Genomic DNA, 17087 nt, shown 5'->3' with positions numbered 1-17087 from the left:
TAGCAGAGTTCGACTTTGAAGTCTTAACAAGCACTCCAAATCATCCCAAATACAAAAAGAACATATAAAATACTTAAAAATAAAGGAGGGGCGACAACAGCCTACAGATGAAACGGCAAAAGCATTCTTCTGCCAGTCTCCGGGAGGGGTGGGGAATAGGGCACGGATTAGCTACCTGTTGGTCCGCAGGGGTTCTGGGCAGCCAGGAAGGCGACGCCGGGCCCGTCCCGCCGCACCGAGCCCTCCCCGCGGGCCTGAGGAAGGCGAGACACCGCCCTTAGCCACGCGCCTTTCCCGCCGCGCCGCGAGGCGCGCGGCCGCTGGCTCCCGCCACCCGCCGGCTCCCGCCACCCGCCCCCAGGCGGCGGCGCCGCTCAGGCCCGAGCGGCCCCTCGGCCTCCGCCGCGCGCCACCCGCGCCTCGACGCGGCCGCTGGCTTCGGTGCGGCGCGCTCCCACACTCCGGCTGTGGGACGCGGCGCCCCCACGCGCCGTTAGTCATCGCTTGCGTTTGCCAGGCTCAGAGGGCGCCTGGAAGAGAACCTTCGACTGACCGCAGGTGGAAGAACCGCGCTTTCAGGCGCCTGCGCCCGGTCCCTAAGGTCCTCCAACTCGGTAAAAGGAGTTTGGTAATTCAAAAAAATAAAACTCAATGCCGCTTCCCCTAGCTCTTCCCCCAGCCAGGTCCGCACACCACCAACGTTACATTAGCCTTTTTCCACCTTTTGCAAGTCCTTCCCCCTCACTCTGAAAAGCCGCTTTTCTGTGTGTGTCTGAGGAAGACTCAGCCCGGCTGCAAACCAGGTAAGCCAACTTGTAAATGCAATTTACCACAGCTGCTGCTCTTTTCTTTCAAAGGTGCATCCGAAAATTCTCGATTTAAAAAAAAAAAATCATGATTTGGTAAGATTTTATTTGTCCTCAGGAAAAAAAAAAAAGATAAAATCGTTACAAATAAAGGAACTTGAATTCATAGATAACAGAGCGGTCCGGTCAGTGGCAGAACACCACAGTATTTACAGAACGCAGCAGCAGCGCCTGGTGGCAACAAATGTGAGATCGTTGTGCTACAACTGGAAAGTGGCTGAAGTCTGTGACATTCCACTGTAAATATAGGTGTTATTAAAAATTACAAACTGCCCTGTAATGACTTTGATAACTTCCTGTGCAGCAGCTCCTGTAAAAGAGAAAAAAAAACCCCAAAAAGATTAAAAACAAACAAAAACCCAGAAGGTAGTTAGCAGATCATATTTAAGTAATAGTAATAGAATGTTATTTATCTAGAACTCACTACACTGGAATTACTTGGGAAGCACCTGATACTACTCCTATGAGGTAAAAATGCCTTTCAGTACTTCCCAGTATAAAAGAAGGTCAGAAAGCTGTTACTTCAAAAGTTAGCTTTACATATGCTTTGCTGCATATACTTTCCATGTACATATACATCTACAAAGACTAAAAATGTGTGAGCAGACCCATGCAAGTTGTGACTTCTCTAAAGATAACTGAGAAGTTCAACTGTACCTGATATTTTTTTTTTAATTGAACTGTAAAATTAATTGAAGGGTCACTTCACTGTGATCCCTTGGTATGCTCATGTAAGTATTAAACATTCTGTAATTTCTCCAGAAGTTATCTTTACACATTTTTCTGAAGCATGGCACATACCAAGTTTTGCTTAATTGGAAAAAAATTCCTACATACAGAGTATTTAATACATAATTATTTTCAGCACTGCATGAAGCCAAATAAAGAAGAAAAGTTAACCAATACATCAATTTGGAGCATCCATTAAAACATACTGAATTCAGGTAAGCAATCAAGGCTATTTATATTTAATAGATACTTAAAAGTAAGTGTATTGTGTTATTTTTAAGAAAGAAATGTATTGTGTTAATATTTCTACAATTATTCCTTTCCTTTCTTTTTAACTCAAAGCTTTTTTCAAGCATTTTATTTTTAAATCAATTTTAGTAGCTTAAAAATGTATCTACTGAGATTATTTTTTTAAGCTTATTTGATTTCTTTTACTGGCTTTAAACCCTTGCTGTATCCACTTTTTCTATACACCACAGAAAGTCACACCTGGAGAATGAAGGGGAAGGATTTTGTTCTAATACTATCTCTGACGAGAGTCTATGATTACAGTCTTTGCTCTGACAACACAAAGTAATTAAAACTGGAGATTCTGACTCAAGTATGTACTATAGCAGGTTGGTTTGTTTGTATGGACCTTAGAAATAGTGACATTCTTACCTCCTATGAAGGCAGCAATAGCATGTGGCTCAGCAGCTCCGTAGCGACAACTGGATAGCAAAGTAACAGTTAATATTTTCAGGTCAGTTTTACCAACAAAGTGACACTTAAGATAAAATACTTACAACTCATGAACATAGTCATCTTTCACCACTACAGACAACCCATGTTCTTGTAAGAAACCAGTAAGGCAGGCTTTTAGTTTTCCAATATCATCTTCCACCTGGTAGTTGTAGACACCTGGAAAATAAGTTAACTGTTTCATCACAAAACTGTAATACCATATCGAGGTGTCCCTGCTCACTGCAGGGGTGTTGGACTAGATGACCTTTAAAGGTCCCTTCCAACCAAAGATTCTATGATATTCAAAGTTAACGAGTTTAAATGACAGCTTTATTTTTCTGAAAGTTTCTAAGCTGATTAATAAAATAAATTATTAATACTAGACAATTATTCAGTAATAACTGAATAGTCTGTTGATGCTACTCAGGATAATGACAAATTATTGCATAGCTGAACTGATTCATAATGCATGCAAACCACTTCAATGGTATCAATTCAGATAAATTCCTTAAGTTCCCAAGGAGAAAAAAATTCTCACTTCAATTTTCACATTCTTAAGTTGTATTAATATGAAAGCAAAACCTCAACTAATGCTGTATTTGTAGTTTATAAATAGTATTATAGTAACCATTGGATCCTCATATTTCTTTTGATGAGGTTAACTAGCTCTGGTATTAACATACCTGGATATCTACCATGCTGCTTATAAAATCTATCTACAGCCCGTAGCATCAAGTACAGCACTAGTTCACTGTCTGGGTTATCCATATGGGAAACTGAAATCAGCAAGAGAATTGGTTAGCTGGTAAAGATGAAATGGAGAAAGAAAGGTTTTTAATTACTTGAAATCAAGTATTTCCCATGTACTTAAACTGCAAAAATCTGCAATAAAAAGAAACCTTAATGAAAACAACCTGCAACTGCAAATTGCAATGAGTCAACTGTCAGATACACGATTTTGACTTCAGAGTGTTACGACAAAACCATTACTGTATGTATTTGATATAAACTGTTCAGTGAAGATATTCATGTTTTAACTCTGACAGCTGCTATAACATTAAACTGGATATTCCCTAGTTATAACTTTGGGATTGAAACACATATATTTAACTGTAATGACTATAATTATACAACAGGTCTTACATCCCTTAACATACAGCTCAGTAGTCTTTCTAAATACTTACTACTACTTAAATCACAGTGCATATTACCAACTAACTCTAGGAGCTTCCACTTAAATTTTAAGTATTACAAAACACATGTATACACAAAATGTACACACTTTGTATATACATATTGTCCAAAACATTCAGAGGACTTCTATAAGCTCAGTTTAAACAAAAACTTTAATAAAAAGTATTTCCAGCCTCTTTTTTTAATTTATGCAGGTTCAAGAATTAAAATGCAATATTAAGTAACTAGTCTGTTAGTTCACATACTGAAAAGATAAGCTGAGAGGGGCCAAGAATTATTCTCCTATCTTTGGTCAGTGAAAGCCCCTTTCCAGCTCTGTTGGAAACAACTGAGGTACAGAAAAGAAAGTGAAGAAAACAATGTTTTATTTATGTGCTATCAAAAATGAAATCTGCAAGAAAAAAACCAACTGAAACATGCACTAATCTGTAAGGTCACTTTTGAACTTTCAAAATCAAATTAAATTTAACATTCTAGACTTAAAAAACCCATACTTCTAGTTGATGCCAAATTATAAAACTGCATGATGAAACAGAACGTGTAACACAATTCCTTTTGATCACAAAACTATTTCAAGTTGAAAATGCAATTCAAGTTACTTGCCAAAAAGGAGTACTTACTGATTTCATCCTTGTTAAAAGTGCTTAAACCATATTCTTCAGACAGAGATCTACATCGTACTACTCGGAGAAAAGCTGAGTTGCTGCCTAAGCAGAGGGTGCAAAAAGCAGTACATTATGTGTCATTGAATGTGTCACCAATTACTGAATCTTTGCAGGTCTGTGTCTCTGATGTGTTAAACATGAAAGACTTACCATAATTTCATTTAATACTTTCCTGTTTCTTTGGGTAGCTTGCAGTAATGAAGTCTATTAAACAACATTTGGGTCTATGATAACAAGTATTTTAGTGAAATACTTTGTGCTTATTTACTTCTGGAATCTAAACATATCTGCCATGTTAATGTAACAGCTCACAACATGTGTAGCTCTTCTATAGCAATTCATCAATCACAGCCATAAACTTCATGTCTTCCTCTTCCATGCTGCATATGAACATGGGTTCTTTTCATCTTCCACTACATCTACCTCTGTCTCACACATTCTCAATTAATATTCTACCAGTTCAGCTATGAGTGGGAAGAGGTTCTTCTCCAGTACCATTGCTAGGAAACAACCCAATGTGCAGCTACTACCTAGCGCTCAAAAACAACTTACTGCAAGGTTCTCAAAACTCCCAGCAAATGATTTATCAACGCAGGGGCAGCATGCTCTTGGCTATGTGCTTACAGGAAAATTTTCCAGCTGCAGGGAGACTTAGCCAGGCTGCTCTGTGGACATATACACACATCGAGAACAGACTAACCTAAATTGCCATCAACAGTACTACTCACTGCACCGGTGTTTTACCGTTTCAGACTAGCCGAAGTTTACAGAGCCTGCACTCTGAAGTCAGTTATCACAGAGTGGGCAAGATTGATTAAGTACCAATCACAGAAAGTAGAGAACATCTGCTACCTGTTTTTCAGACCTGAAAAAACACTCTGCCTTTTAAAAGCCAACCTTTATATACTCACTACTGAGAGATGCTGGACATCTGTTACTTCCACTGAAGATGAGGTATGCAACTGCTAAGCACTTATTTGAAAAATTCAAATATTGGGTTACTGATCAGTAACTACGTTATCATTCAAAAGGTTTTGATTATTTGATAATTTGCATAAACACAGCAAGAGAATCCAAGCATACTCACAAAGCAATTTTAATTCTCTCTCCGAAATAGATTCAGGTGCCTAAAAGAGAGAATATACTCATTCCAGTACATACAAAGACCAGAGAATTTCTATTTTCAGAGATATTCATACACTCTTTGTGAAAGAACTAGTCGTTCTTGTAAAAAAAAAAAAAGGTATCTTAAATTGTAAATAATATATCCCTGTGTGCCTTTTACTTTTATATGACTAAACCAAAAATGATAAATAGAACAGATCACAGATATTAAATTTCATTAGAACTTACTTAAGCATTTTAAAGAGAATGAGGTAATTAAGCCTTCTCTTTTCTTATCTGTCTCCTGTGACTTATTTCTGTGCAGAACATCAAAGTAAAAATATTTCTATCCTGTCAGGATGGCCGTACATTTGTAATTACCTTGCCTAGGGATTGTAACAATTTAGCAGCATGGTTACCCACAGCAGCAATATCCTTCTTTGCTTTTTCACGGTATCTGTTAATAATAAAGAAGTCTTAATAATTACAGCATAAAGCCATCAACTTCGCAGTCAAGACCATTTCTTTGTGTTTTGTATTATAAAGACAAAATACAAGCCACATGAATGGAAGTGAGCTACCTCAAGGCCATGAATGCTCTTATTACCTCCCTCTGTGACTGTTCGTCATGGCTGAGGCTGTTCACTAAACGTGTGGCTTAGAAACTCATTAAAATTAAAATGAGTATTACCACAAACAGTCAGAGGAAGAATATTAAGTAGTTTCAGAACAGATCTATGTACTTCATTAGACTTATAATATTTCATTGATTTCTGTATTTTATTATTTGGAGCCATAGCATATTAGTTCCATTAAGACCTATGACAATGCAAACAACTCAACAACACAGTATTTAATAAAATTTCAATTTAAGAGCTCATTTTAAGGAACTGTAATTGTTTTATCTGCGAATTAAAACCCTGTAATACTTATTGGAATTGAGAACTGAAGTACACAATGATCTGGAAACTCAGGACTGATGCTTATAGAATTCAGATTTACAAATTAGGGTATCTGTGCAAATTCAAGCAATTATGGTTTCATTTAGTAAAATAATGATACAAGTTCTTTGCTGTACTGTCATTACACAGAGTAACTTCCATGAAGCAATAGCAATCAATTATTTTAGACATGTAACAGATTTGTATTTTTATATCCACCTTTAACACTATTTGTCACAGTTCTGAGGAATGCACATGTAAAATTACAGATTTCATTTTGATTAGTAAACAGTATTAGACACACAATTCTTTTTCTAGTAGAGGCTGTATTTCAGATATGGAGAAACAATCAAAATCTATTAGAAATAATACTTTCCTATTTGAACAATTCAACAGCGCAACTGCACAGACAGTAAATTTAACAAAGCCTTCTGCCAGATAGTGCTTCTTTTTAGAGACAAAAAAAGAGGAAGCAGCAATCAACTGCAAAAAAATGTGGTAACAAATGTACGAAAGTCTTTCTGGCACAATAATTTGCATCATGTCCAGGATGCACAGCAATAGTAAGCAATAATGCATGTTGAGGATACATGCATTCAAAGATGGCCTTCCTAAAATCTTGATCCACACTGATGCTGTTTAGAATTTGCAGTTAATGTCCATTCACGCTCCTCCTCATCTACCAAGCAATCCCTTCAAAGGGCATTAACTAGAATTAAGTATTTAGGATTAAATACCTAGGAAACCAGAATTTCTGTAACCAGGTTGACATACATATTGAGAAAAAACAAAGGCTGCGTTTAAGCAACAATTTGCTTTGGACAGCAGTAGCTGCGCTATAGGATCTACTATCTATAAGAAGGTCTTTACTAGATCTGAAACTAAGAAAAATGATAATGTACTACCCAAACTTAGGAAACTGGGATGCACTGAAAGCTTAGGCCTTCGTTCCAAACAGCAGAAAGCATCTATACAGGGAGAAGACAGCCCCAAGGCTGCCGTGCTTCCCACACCCCTCATCACCCCATTCCCAGAAACACACTTTTTTTTTTTAAATAACAGGAATTAACACACTTTGTGAGGTCTGAAGTCATCACCATTTATCATCATTAGTAACTATTACAGAGAAAGTTTTATACTTACACATTTTGCAATTTGATAAATTTATTGGAATCTGCTATCATATCAGGAATAGTGCCCCGGACAGGCAAGCTTCCTTGCCCCTCATTTGCCACAAATTCCTTTACAGCTCGAGCCAAAATCCAGAAGGAGGGTGACTGCAAATGCACAAGAGACAGTCATGTAACACAAATGTTATTTATGACACTTTTTCTACATTTAAGCCTTACCCTTAATTACTCATTACCTGCTCAGTAAGATAGATGCAGCAATCATCATTAAATATCTCTTCAACGCATCTTGGAATCTATGGGAAAAAAAAAAAAGTAACTTGGATTTGTATTTACGTGACTTTCCATGTCTTGAATTATCTCAACACCCATTACATAGGAAATCCAACCCTAAGCGACCTCAGAGTTTCATATCAAAATCCCTTCTGAATCTTAGGCAGTGCTTCTCAGACATATTTCCAGTAGTAGCATTGCCTGAGAAGAAGGCACATGCTTCTGATCAGTATGAATATTACAAACAGAATCTCACCTCATTTCCATCATCTACATGGCAGATTTTAAAAAAACCCAAAACTGGTAGCAGCATCAGCAGAAGGTACTACCAGTCCCAGCTGCCCATCCTACCTGCTAGACACAGAGGAACAAAAAGGCCGGGGAAGTGAAGAAGGGCTGCAAAAGTAGAAGTGTTTTGACTCCTTAAACTCCTTAATTGCTGCAGTTCAGTATGGCACATAAACTGAAGTAAATCACTGGTAGCCTGGGACACAGCTTGTAGTGGCTCAGATGTCAGCACCAAGTTTTACCTTTTGCTTTCTTGGGAAAAATAACTGACCCAAGCGAGGATCAGCACAATTCAAATAAAAATTAAATGTAATCTAGAAAGAATCACAGAATGAATATGCTTTTACCTTATGTAGATTTTGCAATTTACCACGGATGAGAGATTAAGGAAATCAGAGGTCAATTCTAAACCATGAGTTACTACTTCAGGATTATTTTAAAACAATGAAAACGTCACTTTTAATGTTTTTAAGCTTCATCAGTTTATGAGAGGCATTTCGTAACGTGTTTTCTTCAAGAGGGAAGTACTGAATTTGCCAAGTCAAAGGTCTCTTGCAGCACTTCTATACAGAATAAATACTATAGCAAGTGGCTTCAATATAGCACAATTTCAACAAATGCTGTATTTAAATCTGCCATCATCCACACCAGTGACTGCTAATTCTTTATAATTGTACCAAACACTTTACAGTTTAACTTGTAAAAGAAAATCTGACAAAGTCTAAGATAGGAATACGCTACTAATGAACACTGGTTACTGACTCATCCTATACTGGAATTCAAGTCTTCAGCTCAAGCTTCCTTGCATGAGCAAGGAAATAAAAGAATTTCCCTAAGTTACAGTGCCACCTAGTCTAGGTCTATTTTATTACACATTATTTCAATATTTAAAATTGTACTAATCCTGTTTTACCTAAACATAAGTGTTGCAAACTGAATTCCTGTCCTAAAAGTACAGAATATGTTCTGAAAAAACAAGGTAGCTGAAATTTCTTAAATTTTGTCAAATAAACGTTTATTTTACCTCTGTGGTATTTAAGGCTGTGTTCACATTTTTTATAGCTTCTTCAAAGTTTTCCTCATCTTCTGGGGTCCCATTTTCATTTTTTAAGATACCTTATTGAAAAAAAAATTAAAAATACAAAATCCCTTGAATTACATCTCATCATTTAGGTCTTGCCAACAGAGCAGACTGGCTTTGTATTTATTTGTGGCACAATAACTGATCAGCAAAAAACTGAATTATGAGTAAGATGTATTGATAAAACTAACTACATATACATTCTGCATATGATTAGTATTCCTGTGATGTTAAATAGAAGGTACTTACCAAAAAATACCCATTTATTTGTTTGAGAAAGAGTATAAGTGTCAAAATAACTGTATTAATGTAGATGGTGGTAAAAAGGCAATTCAACTCTCCTTCCCATCCTCAGTCACACTGTGTTGGGGTGTTTTTGTCAAATTTGGCAAACGCTTATGAACCCACACAGCAAGCCAGACCAAGAAATGGAAATTACCTGTAGTAATTACTACAGGTCAGATCAGTTCCCTAGCCCAACCTGGGGATAAGTATGACAAAACCACTCAGCAATTTGCACATAGGCCAGTTTTAAATGAAGAAATGCAAAAAATTCAGCTAATGTTTTTATTCCACAGTCATTTAAGATAATGTATTTCTAGATCTTAAAAATGCCTCATTAATTTTAGCAGCTGCAAAAGGTGTTAGATTGAAACATCTGCAAAAATGAAGTCTGTTCACATACTGGTTACAGTGTATTCAGTAGCTACACAATCTTTCTCTCGCTAGACTAGTTATTTAGGGCTGCAATGATTACCAACAGTTTGGTGGGTCAACTGACCAACCAAATTCTTGAAGTTAATAACAATTTCAGTGTCAAAAGCCACTTGCTTTCCTCTTTGTCACATTTTCCATGTTGAACATCAACATCTTCTACAGGATTTTCTCTTAAGGTTCTCCTCCTACCCAAATCAAAACAAACTCTTAACCTTAAACAGCAAACAATAACACTGCCAAATTGCATTTATAAGCAAACCTGGGATCTTAAAATCCACCTGTATAAAACAATCATTTATCAGAAGAATCATACTGTATATGCCAGCAGATTTTCATAAGTTAACCTTGACAGAACTTCTTTTTCAGATATTGCCTTAGATATTTCTGCCAGTATGAACAAGTGACTCCTAGGACATGTATTACCTTGCCGAATCAGTTGTCTGAAGGCTTCTTTTTCTTTGTAACTCTTAGGCAACTGATGACTCCCCTAAATTTAAAAACACAGAAACATTTTTCTTTAAAATATCTACTACTAACCTCATTGTGTTCAGACTGATGAACTCTAGGAGTTTGCCACTGTTCACATACATTCACTTGTGCTTCCATCAATAATTTTTTTTTTTTTTTATGATTCCACCTTCTTTTCTTTATTTGTTACACATTGCCAAAATAATTATCTAGTTTATAAGAGACGTATCTAAAGCATAACAACAACAGACCGATGACTTATGCAGTTTTGCAATATACCTCGTTGAACCATTTTGTTAGATACTTGGCTACAATCACAATCCACGGAGTGTGGCTATGATCCTGTAATTAAACAACAGAGAAATCTTTGTCAAGTTGAGAACAGATAAAAACAGGAGACAAATTAAAAACCTATTTTAAATGTAAACTGCTAACATCCCTGCCACTGTTGTAAAAACACAGGACATGTTCCAGATTTTGATTCAAAAATAACATTCTCTAACTACTATAAAACAAATTATTAAATTATTATTTCTTTACTTATGGGTGGTTGAGCCAAGTTCTCCAATATTTTTCTGGAGTAGAACTTACGTTATGCATCAATACCCACACTGCAAAGCTCTGCAGCAGTAGGTAATCATAAAAATCATAAAAAAGGGGGATGTGAGCGAGAATCAATCTAACAAAAGATCAAGTTGTCCAAGAATATTCCCAAGACCCCACTTGCTTAAGATTTAAATACTGACTGTAACATTTGGGGCAGAGGCAAAAAAATAGTACCTCGTAACTGACTGTACAGTTGCCTCTGCTCAGATGAGACTCAGCACTAAAAAAAGTCATCTTGCAAGAGTCGTTTTCATGGAACCCCTGTTCTGTGTCTGCATCTGTCTTAAAGCACATAGTGCAAACCACATACCAACCTTTTTGTCCATGCGATCCAAGTCATAAGACTGAACATGTTCCCTGAGTTCTGGAAACGGTTTGTCCAGTCTCAGATCTTCTAACATATTGTCAGGATGAGATTCAACAACTGTGAAAAAAAATTACACAATGCATTTCACAGTTTTATGCCTGGCCTTCAAAACAGAGTTACACATCAAATGCAGTGCACCCCCTGCTCGATTAACTGCTCAATTCTCAAAGTAAGTGTTTTGTGCAAGTTAACTTTAATGTCAGGATAATCTCCAATTTTACTATTTCTTACAGTCCATAATTTCTATGAATTCCTCAAAGAATGCTCCTGGTGATGAACTGCAAACTACGTAAGACTTAAATACTAAATACATCACAAGATAAAGATGGAGGGAATCAAAGTGACATTACATATTGAAGGTTTAAACCTTTTCTAAAAGTCTTTATCTCAGAAAACCCTCTAACCTGTATGTTCTTTAATAATGACTCTCATATAACCAACGAGTCCATAAGTCCTGCAGACCAGCAGAGGAACATTATAATTCCAGAGAAGTTCAGCCAAGCGCAGCAACGTACTGTAAGGAAAAACATTTTTTTTTTTGAGATGTACAAGAGGATAACAGTTAACTATAAAATTAACTCTGTACAAGTCACTTGTGAAAGAGATATTTTCTATAAGAGAACTCTAGTATTATTATGATTCTAAGCACATTTAAAGTCATTCATTTTATATGTGAATTTACACTAGGTTGGAAATGTATTTATCCATTACGTTACTTAACACCATCCTTCAAATATCAATTAGAGAAAAAATTTCACTGAGTTGTAAATGGCGGGGGGGGGGGGCGGGGGCGGTGCGGAGGGAAGAAAAAAAATCAGATCTGTGTGTTGCACAAACATAACTTCCAGTAAGGACAATGCGAATCAGAGGGGTTTTGAATAGCACATTAAAAATACTCTTTATTCACGAATGCCTGCAAGAGAATCACCACTTCAAAGAGGCCAAGTTGGCTCTTATTTCTCCAAGAGACAGTATCTCTAGCTCCTCTGTAAGTAGGCGGAGGGAGAAAATATATAAAGCATTAACAACTTTCTTACAAAAGCAAGGTTTAACTATTCAACTACGCAGCAATCTCTTGCCTCTGGGGAGGCAGCTTGCCTACTGAAACAGAAGCATGCTTTACTCCATCAAGTTTCTCAATACTCTGAGAGTTGTCATTTTTCATTTGTACCGTTGGCTGGAAGGCAGCATGCAAGCGGCCTCTCAGCAGGAAAAGGTCAAAAAAATAAAAATCAAGAACTTCTGGTCTTGACAAAGTTGAGATGGGCAATATAATTACATACATGGGTAGAATGGAAAGAGCTATACAAAGGATAAAATACATTTGCAAAAATCTAAAGGTATCATAGATCCTATTATCTGTTAGGGTTTACATAAGAACACTTGTAGCGGTTTTGGATCAGGAACAACTTTCACTACAAAAGAGTACTTGACATAGACAAATACAACCAGAGACAGCACCTAGAAGTCAGGCATGGATCTGAAAGAGATTTTAAACTATGTATTAACATATAAAAACTGCCACAGAAAAATGCCATCATTTACTGTAACCTTCCTTCACAACAACAGAGTTCTGGTTTGCGTAAGTTTTGCTGCAAGAAGAGCCTGCAGTTGAAACCTGCTTTTACAACTGAATAAAAACAAACAACTTTAGATGACTCTTTACCTTTCTGATAGTTGCGTTGCAACCACCAAGTTAAACCGATTAAAAAAGGAAGGGTCATTGTCTAGAAGTTTTTCTGGACTCTAAAAGTAGGAAAAAAAGAATGTCAGGAAACACTGAAAATTTCTGCATACACAGCAAGTCCATTCAACATTACATGTAAAGTGTTAAGTGAAAGCTATAAAATTACGAGGAAGTTATAAAGTAATGTTAAAATACATAAATTGACTTTTTGCAAATAACTTAGGATCTTCCTCAGATATTGTTTTATCATAAAGCTACTTAAACTGCAACATTACAAAGACAACACATAGCTATTATTTCATACTTTTATCACATTGTGTAACAAGAAACACACAACTAATTTAGGAAAACAAACCTCTTCGACAAAGTTTCCAGAAACATCATTATTCAATTCTTGCAAGAGCTCTGTGGCACTCTGGGCACGATTCTGTTTCAGAACAATCAAAACAACGTTTAAGCTCTTGAAACATAATTTATCTAGTATATCAGCACTACATATGCTACATGCTTAAAAAAAAAGAAAAAAGGACTTCTTCATAAGCTAGGATTTCTTATTCCAAGGCTTGCTTATCTGAATAAAAAATAAATCCCTTAACAGCAGGCACTTGTTTGAGACCATTGTTAGAAATACCATTTCAAAAACAAGAAATATGTGACAGCTTTTTATTAATTTCCAGGAGTTACCTATGCCTTTTATACTCTATTGGGTTTGTGATTTTTCCCCCCATCCACCTCTCTACTCTTAGCTTTACTCCTTCAAGCACAATTCTCTTCCACCTTATCCTTCCAAAGGTTTTCTTAACCATATCCTGTTCATTTTTTCCATTCAGTCTTGCCAGAATTGCTTATCTATGCACTTATGAGCAACTTAAAAATAAGCATGGGGAATTTTGTCAAAGAATAAATGGATTTTAACCTATACGTACATGGTTTTAGCATTATTCATAATACTACATTTGTGTATTTACTCAACACTTTCATGCTTTCAGTTCACCTAAAGTGACATTTGTTATATCCTTACCTGACCAATATGGCTTTTTTGTAGAAAGAAACTGAAAAGGACACAAGAAAAAGAGTTACATATGAAGTTTTATTTTGAAGAAAAACAACATTAAAGATACATTTTGTAATGCAGAATATGTTGCTGACTGTAATACACTACAAACCAAGTTCCCCCTTAAATCTGCTTTTCTTCTGCCCACCACTGTTATATTTTCCTCATGATCAGTTTCTTAAGGAAACTTTCCAAGGCCTGAGCCACAAATCTCAAAAATAAGACATGCCAAACCCCTCTAGAAGCCAGGATCACACTGCAGATTCTTTTTCACTAGGCTAATTGAAGACCCAGTAGTATTCATTTCTTCAGGTAATGGAATATCCTTCTCTCCCATATAACCCCTGTAAGTAGGCATGTATTTGTGGGTATCTACCTCAACCTTAAGACAATGTTATCTAAAATCAGTAAACAAATTATTTTTTACAGGATTTGTAAAGAGATCCTTATCCTTTCCCCTGCTGCATGTGAAGCTATGAAAGCTAATAAATGGCTATCAGTCACAGTTTCACAATGATAAACTAATGAAAAGTAAGCTGTTTTCATCACCAAGATTACATAAAATACATTTAGCCATGCTGAAACACAAGCAAATCTTGCGCTGTCATATTCCAAGATTACAGCAAATACTTTTATACTGAGTAGACCATTGCCTTTTTAAACCTGGTGCGTGAAGCAAATGTAAGATACAAAAACAGCAACAAAAAAAAAGAGTAAAATTTAGCAGCTAATATCAAAATCATCGTGCACGCTGTATGTGTCACAAACATCCAAAACCACAACAGACTTGGAGAGACATAGAGAGGCTTTTAAAATTATTAAGAATTTTATAGGATTTCTTAAGAAGTACTTATGGAACCCTGTCACAAATTGAGAAGTATCAGAAACTAGTAACAAACCTACTTATTTCCAACATCTTCTCCAGAGACCCGATTCCCATCGACAATTGTAAATGAACCAATACCTTGGGGGGAAAAAAATTTACTATGAAATTATGAAATTATCAGATACATTACAAAGAAAATGCAGATGCAGTATCTGCTCACCTGGTAGTACTAAGTTTTTGAGTACTTCTGTTCCCGTTGCTGTCGCATTTATCACACAAACATGCGCGGATTCTAAAGCTTCTTGTCCATGGTCACCCCACAATCTATATTGGGATGGAAACAGAAACATTCTGAAATTATTTCATTTTAATTGTAAAGCCAATATAAAGAAATTAAAAAGATTTAAACAATCACAAATGGAGGCCAGCATACTACTTTCCATTCACTGCCAAAAGGGGCTAAATGGCACTAACCAAAACAAGCTTTCCGTAAGAAAGCTTACTGTGACAAACTTGAAACTTTCCAAAGAGTAACTCGGGTTTTACTGACATTTCGTTTTATCCATCTTTATGCTCTACAGCATATGAATGTGCACACCTTTCTCTGTTGTAACATATTTAACTTTTTAAAAATCGGAATGGGTCAAAATGCCTTACACAATTTTATCCTAAAACTGAAGGCTCTATTCTTCTTAAGTTTTGTTATAAATAATACATTTTTATATTATAATACAAGGCACTGAAACGTACAAGCAGATGTAACTCAGCCTTCATGAGTTTGGTAACATATTTAAAACATCGACAAAATAATATTCAGGCTGAAATCGGGACGTGACTGTACTCGTTCACAAATACCCCACCCATTTCACACGGGCAGTAGTTTTAACTCTCTTCAGCTGAAAAAAATAAAGTTACTAAAGAGACACAGTAAAGCATTGTAACTCCCACTAAAGACCTTCAAACGTATGCAAGTGTGTGAAAGTTACCCCATGCCATACTCCTAACGCCGGCTGGCGCCCGTACAAGCCGCCCTTCTCGCATTTTACTTTGCTCTTTCCTGCCTTTCCCCCTGTGCTACCACAGACATTCACGCAGCGGCTCGGCGAACACGGGAAGCGACCGGCCCGCAACAGCACGCCTCGGCCGGACGCAAGCCGCCCGCTTCCACGGCTCCGCTGTCACCCACAAGGCACGACCCGGGCGGCCGGAGCCGGTGACTACCGCCCCCGGGGGCTCAGCGGGCGGCGGCGAGCAGCCCTGCCCGCAAAGCGCTGCCCCAGACGGGCCGGCCGCCCGCCGCGCCTCTCCGTATACAGGCGGGCACGCAGGAGGCCCGCGCTTGGGCAACCAGAGCCGCGGCAGCGCGGTCCCCAGCCCGGCCTGCAGCGACAGGCAAAGCCAGGCACCAGCGGCAGCCCGGGCATCCCCCCGCCGCTCGGGGCCGGGGCAGGGGCAGGCGCAGGCAACAGCCCCACCGCGCTACCTCAGCTGCCGGTCGTATCTCTGCTCCTTGAGCGTGGCCCTGCCCGCCTGCGCCATTGCCGCACGCTCCCCGCAGCAGGCGTTGCGCAGGCGCGGACGGGCGCATGCGCGGGGTCGCCGGGCCGTGAGGCCGCTGGGGGGCGCTGGGGGGCCGTCGCGCCGGGCGGGGCGGGGCTGGGTGAAGTGGAGGCTTCAGAGGAGCGGCAGGCGCCGCCGAGCGGACGCGGCTTAGCCCGCGCTCTTCCTCCTCAGGGCCCGGAAGCGCCCGCGAGGCCCGGGCGGCGCGCTGCGGGCCCCTGCCTGGCCCGGGTGACGCCTGCGGGAGGAGTCCGGTGCCTGAGAGCTGCGCCTCACGAGGCGCTGTTAAGCACGGACGCCTCCTCGCCCTCCGTCGCGCGCTGAAAGCGCCCTACGGCTTCCGCCGCGCTCCCGGCCGGGCCCGCCAGACTCGGCGTGCCAGGCCCGAGGTTTCCCGGACGGTATCATGGGTTACCTCAGGCTGCGCTGCGGGGCTGCAGGATTCGTCCCGTGGCTTCTTTTGCCAGTCGCGAGTGTTGCTTGAATCTTGCGCAAATAGGTGAAAGCATTCGTGTTGACACGGAGATTTTACCAAATGAGGTGGCGTTATGAGAAGAGCTGCCGCCATTGTTCAATGAAATTGAGACGGCAGTTGGGAAAACGGTAAAAAAAAAATGGCACGGAGAAAGCAGGCCTTGGTGGCTTTGGGAGACACTGAAGTTGATGGGAGTCACCAGCATTAGAAGCGCAGGATGCTGTTTCCTTCAGGAACGTAGTTCCAAAAATAAGTTGCTGTCCCCAGAATTTGTATTCAAAATGGGTACTTCATCTTCTGGTATGAAGTTTGAAGCATTTTACAGCAGTCTGA

General features: G+C 38.8%; 1 protein-coding gene across 2 annotated transcripts; it reads right to left on the bottom strand.

The window, feature by feature from the left end:
• Nucleotides 1-182: 182 nt before the first annotated feature.
• On the bottom strand, nt 183-16258 carry NAE1 (NEDD8 activating enzyme E1 subunit 1; the record flags this gene model as incomplete). Of its 2 annotated transcripts, none has more annotated exons than XM_082005578.1 (20): nt 183-1176; nt 2256-2305; nt 2381-2495; nt 3002-3094; nt 4133-4215; nt 5261-5304; nt 5663-5738; nt 7366-7499; nt 7589-7648; nt 8938-9029; nt 10135-10198; nt 10459-10521; nt 11100-11209; nt 11557-11666; nt 12819-12898; nt 13195-13266; nt 13861-13891; nt 14797-14857; nt 14910-15043; nt 16203-16258. In XM_082005578.1, 20 exons carry the CDS (start codon nt 16256-16258, stop codon nt 1067-1069), a joined length of 1638 nt encoding a protein of 545 aa, XP_081861704.1. In that variant the 3' UTR covers nt 183-1066. The 2 variants fall into 2 exon arrangements, with proteins under 2 accessions (XP_081861704.1, XP_081861705.1); XM_082005579.1 differs by having other exon boundaries at nt 14940-15043.
• Nucleotides 16259-17087: the final 829 nt, after the last annotated feature.

Source organism: Phaethon aethereus (assembly GCF_964289735.1).
Source record: "Phaethon aethereus genome assembly, chromosome: 13".
NCBI lineage: Eukaryota > Metazoa > Chordata > Aves > Phaethontiformes > Phaethontidae > Phaethon > Phaethon aethereus.
This window is presented reverse-complemented; position numbering and strand designations above follow the sequence as displayed.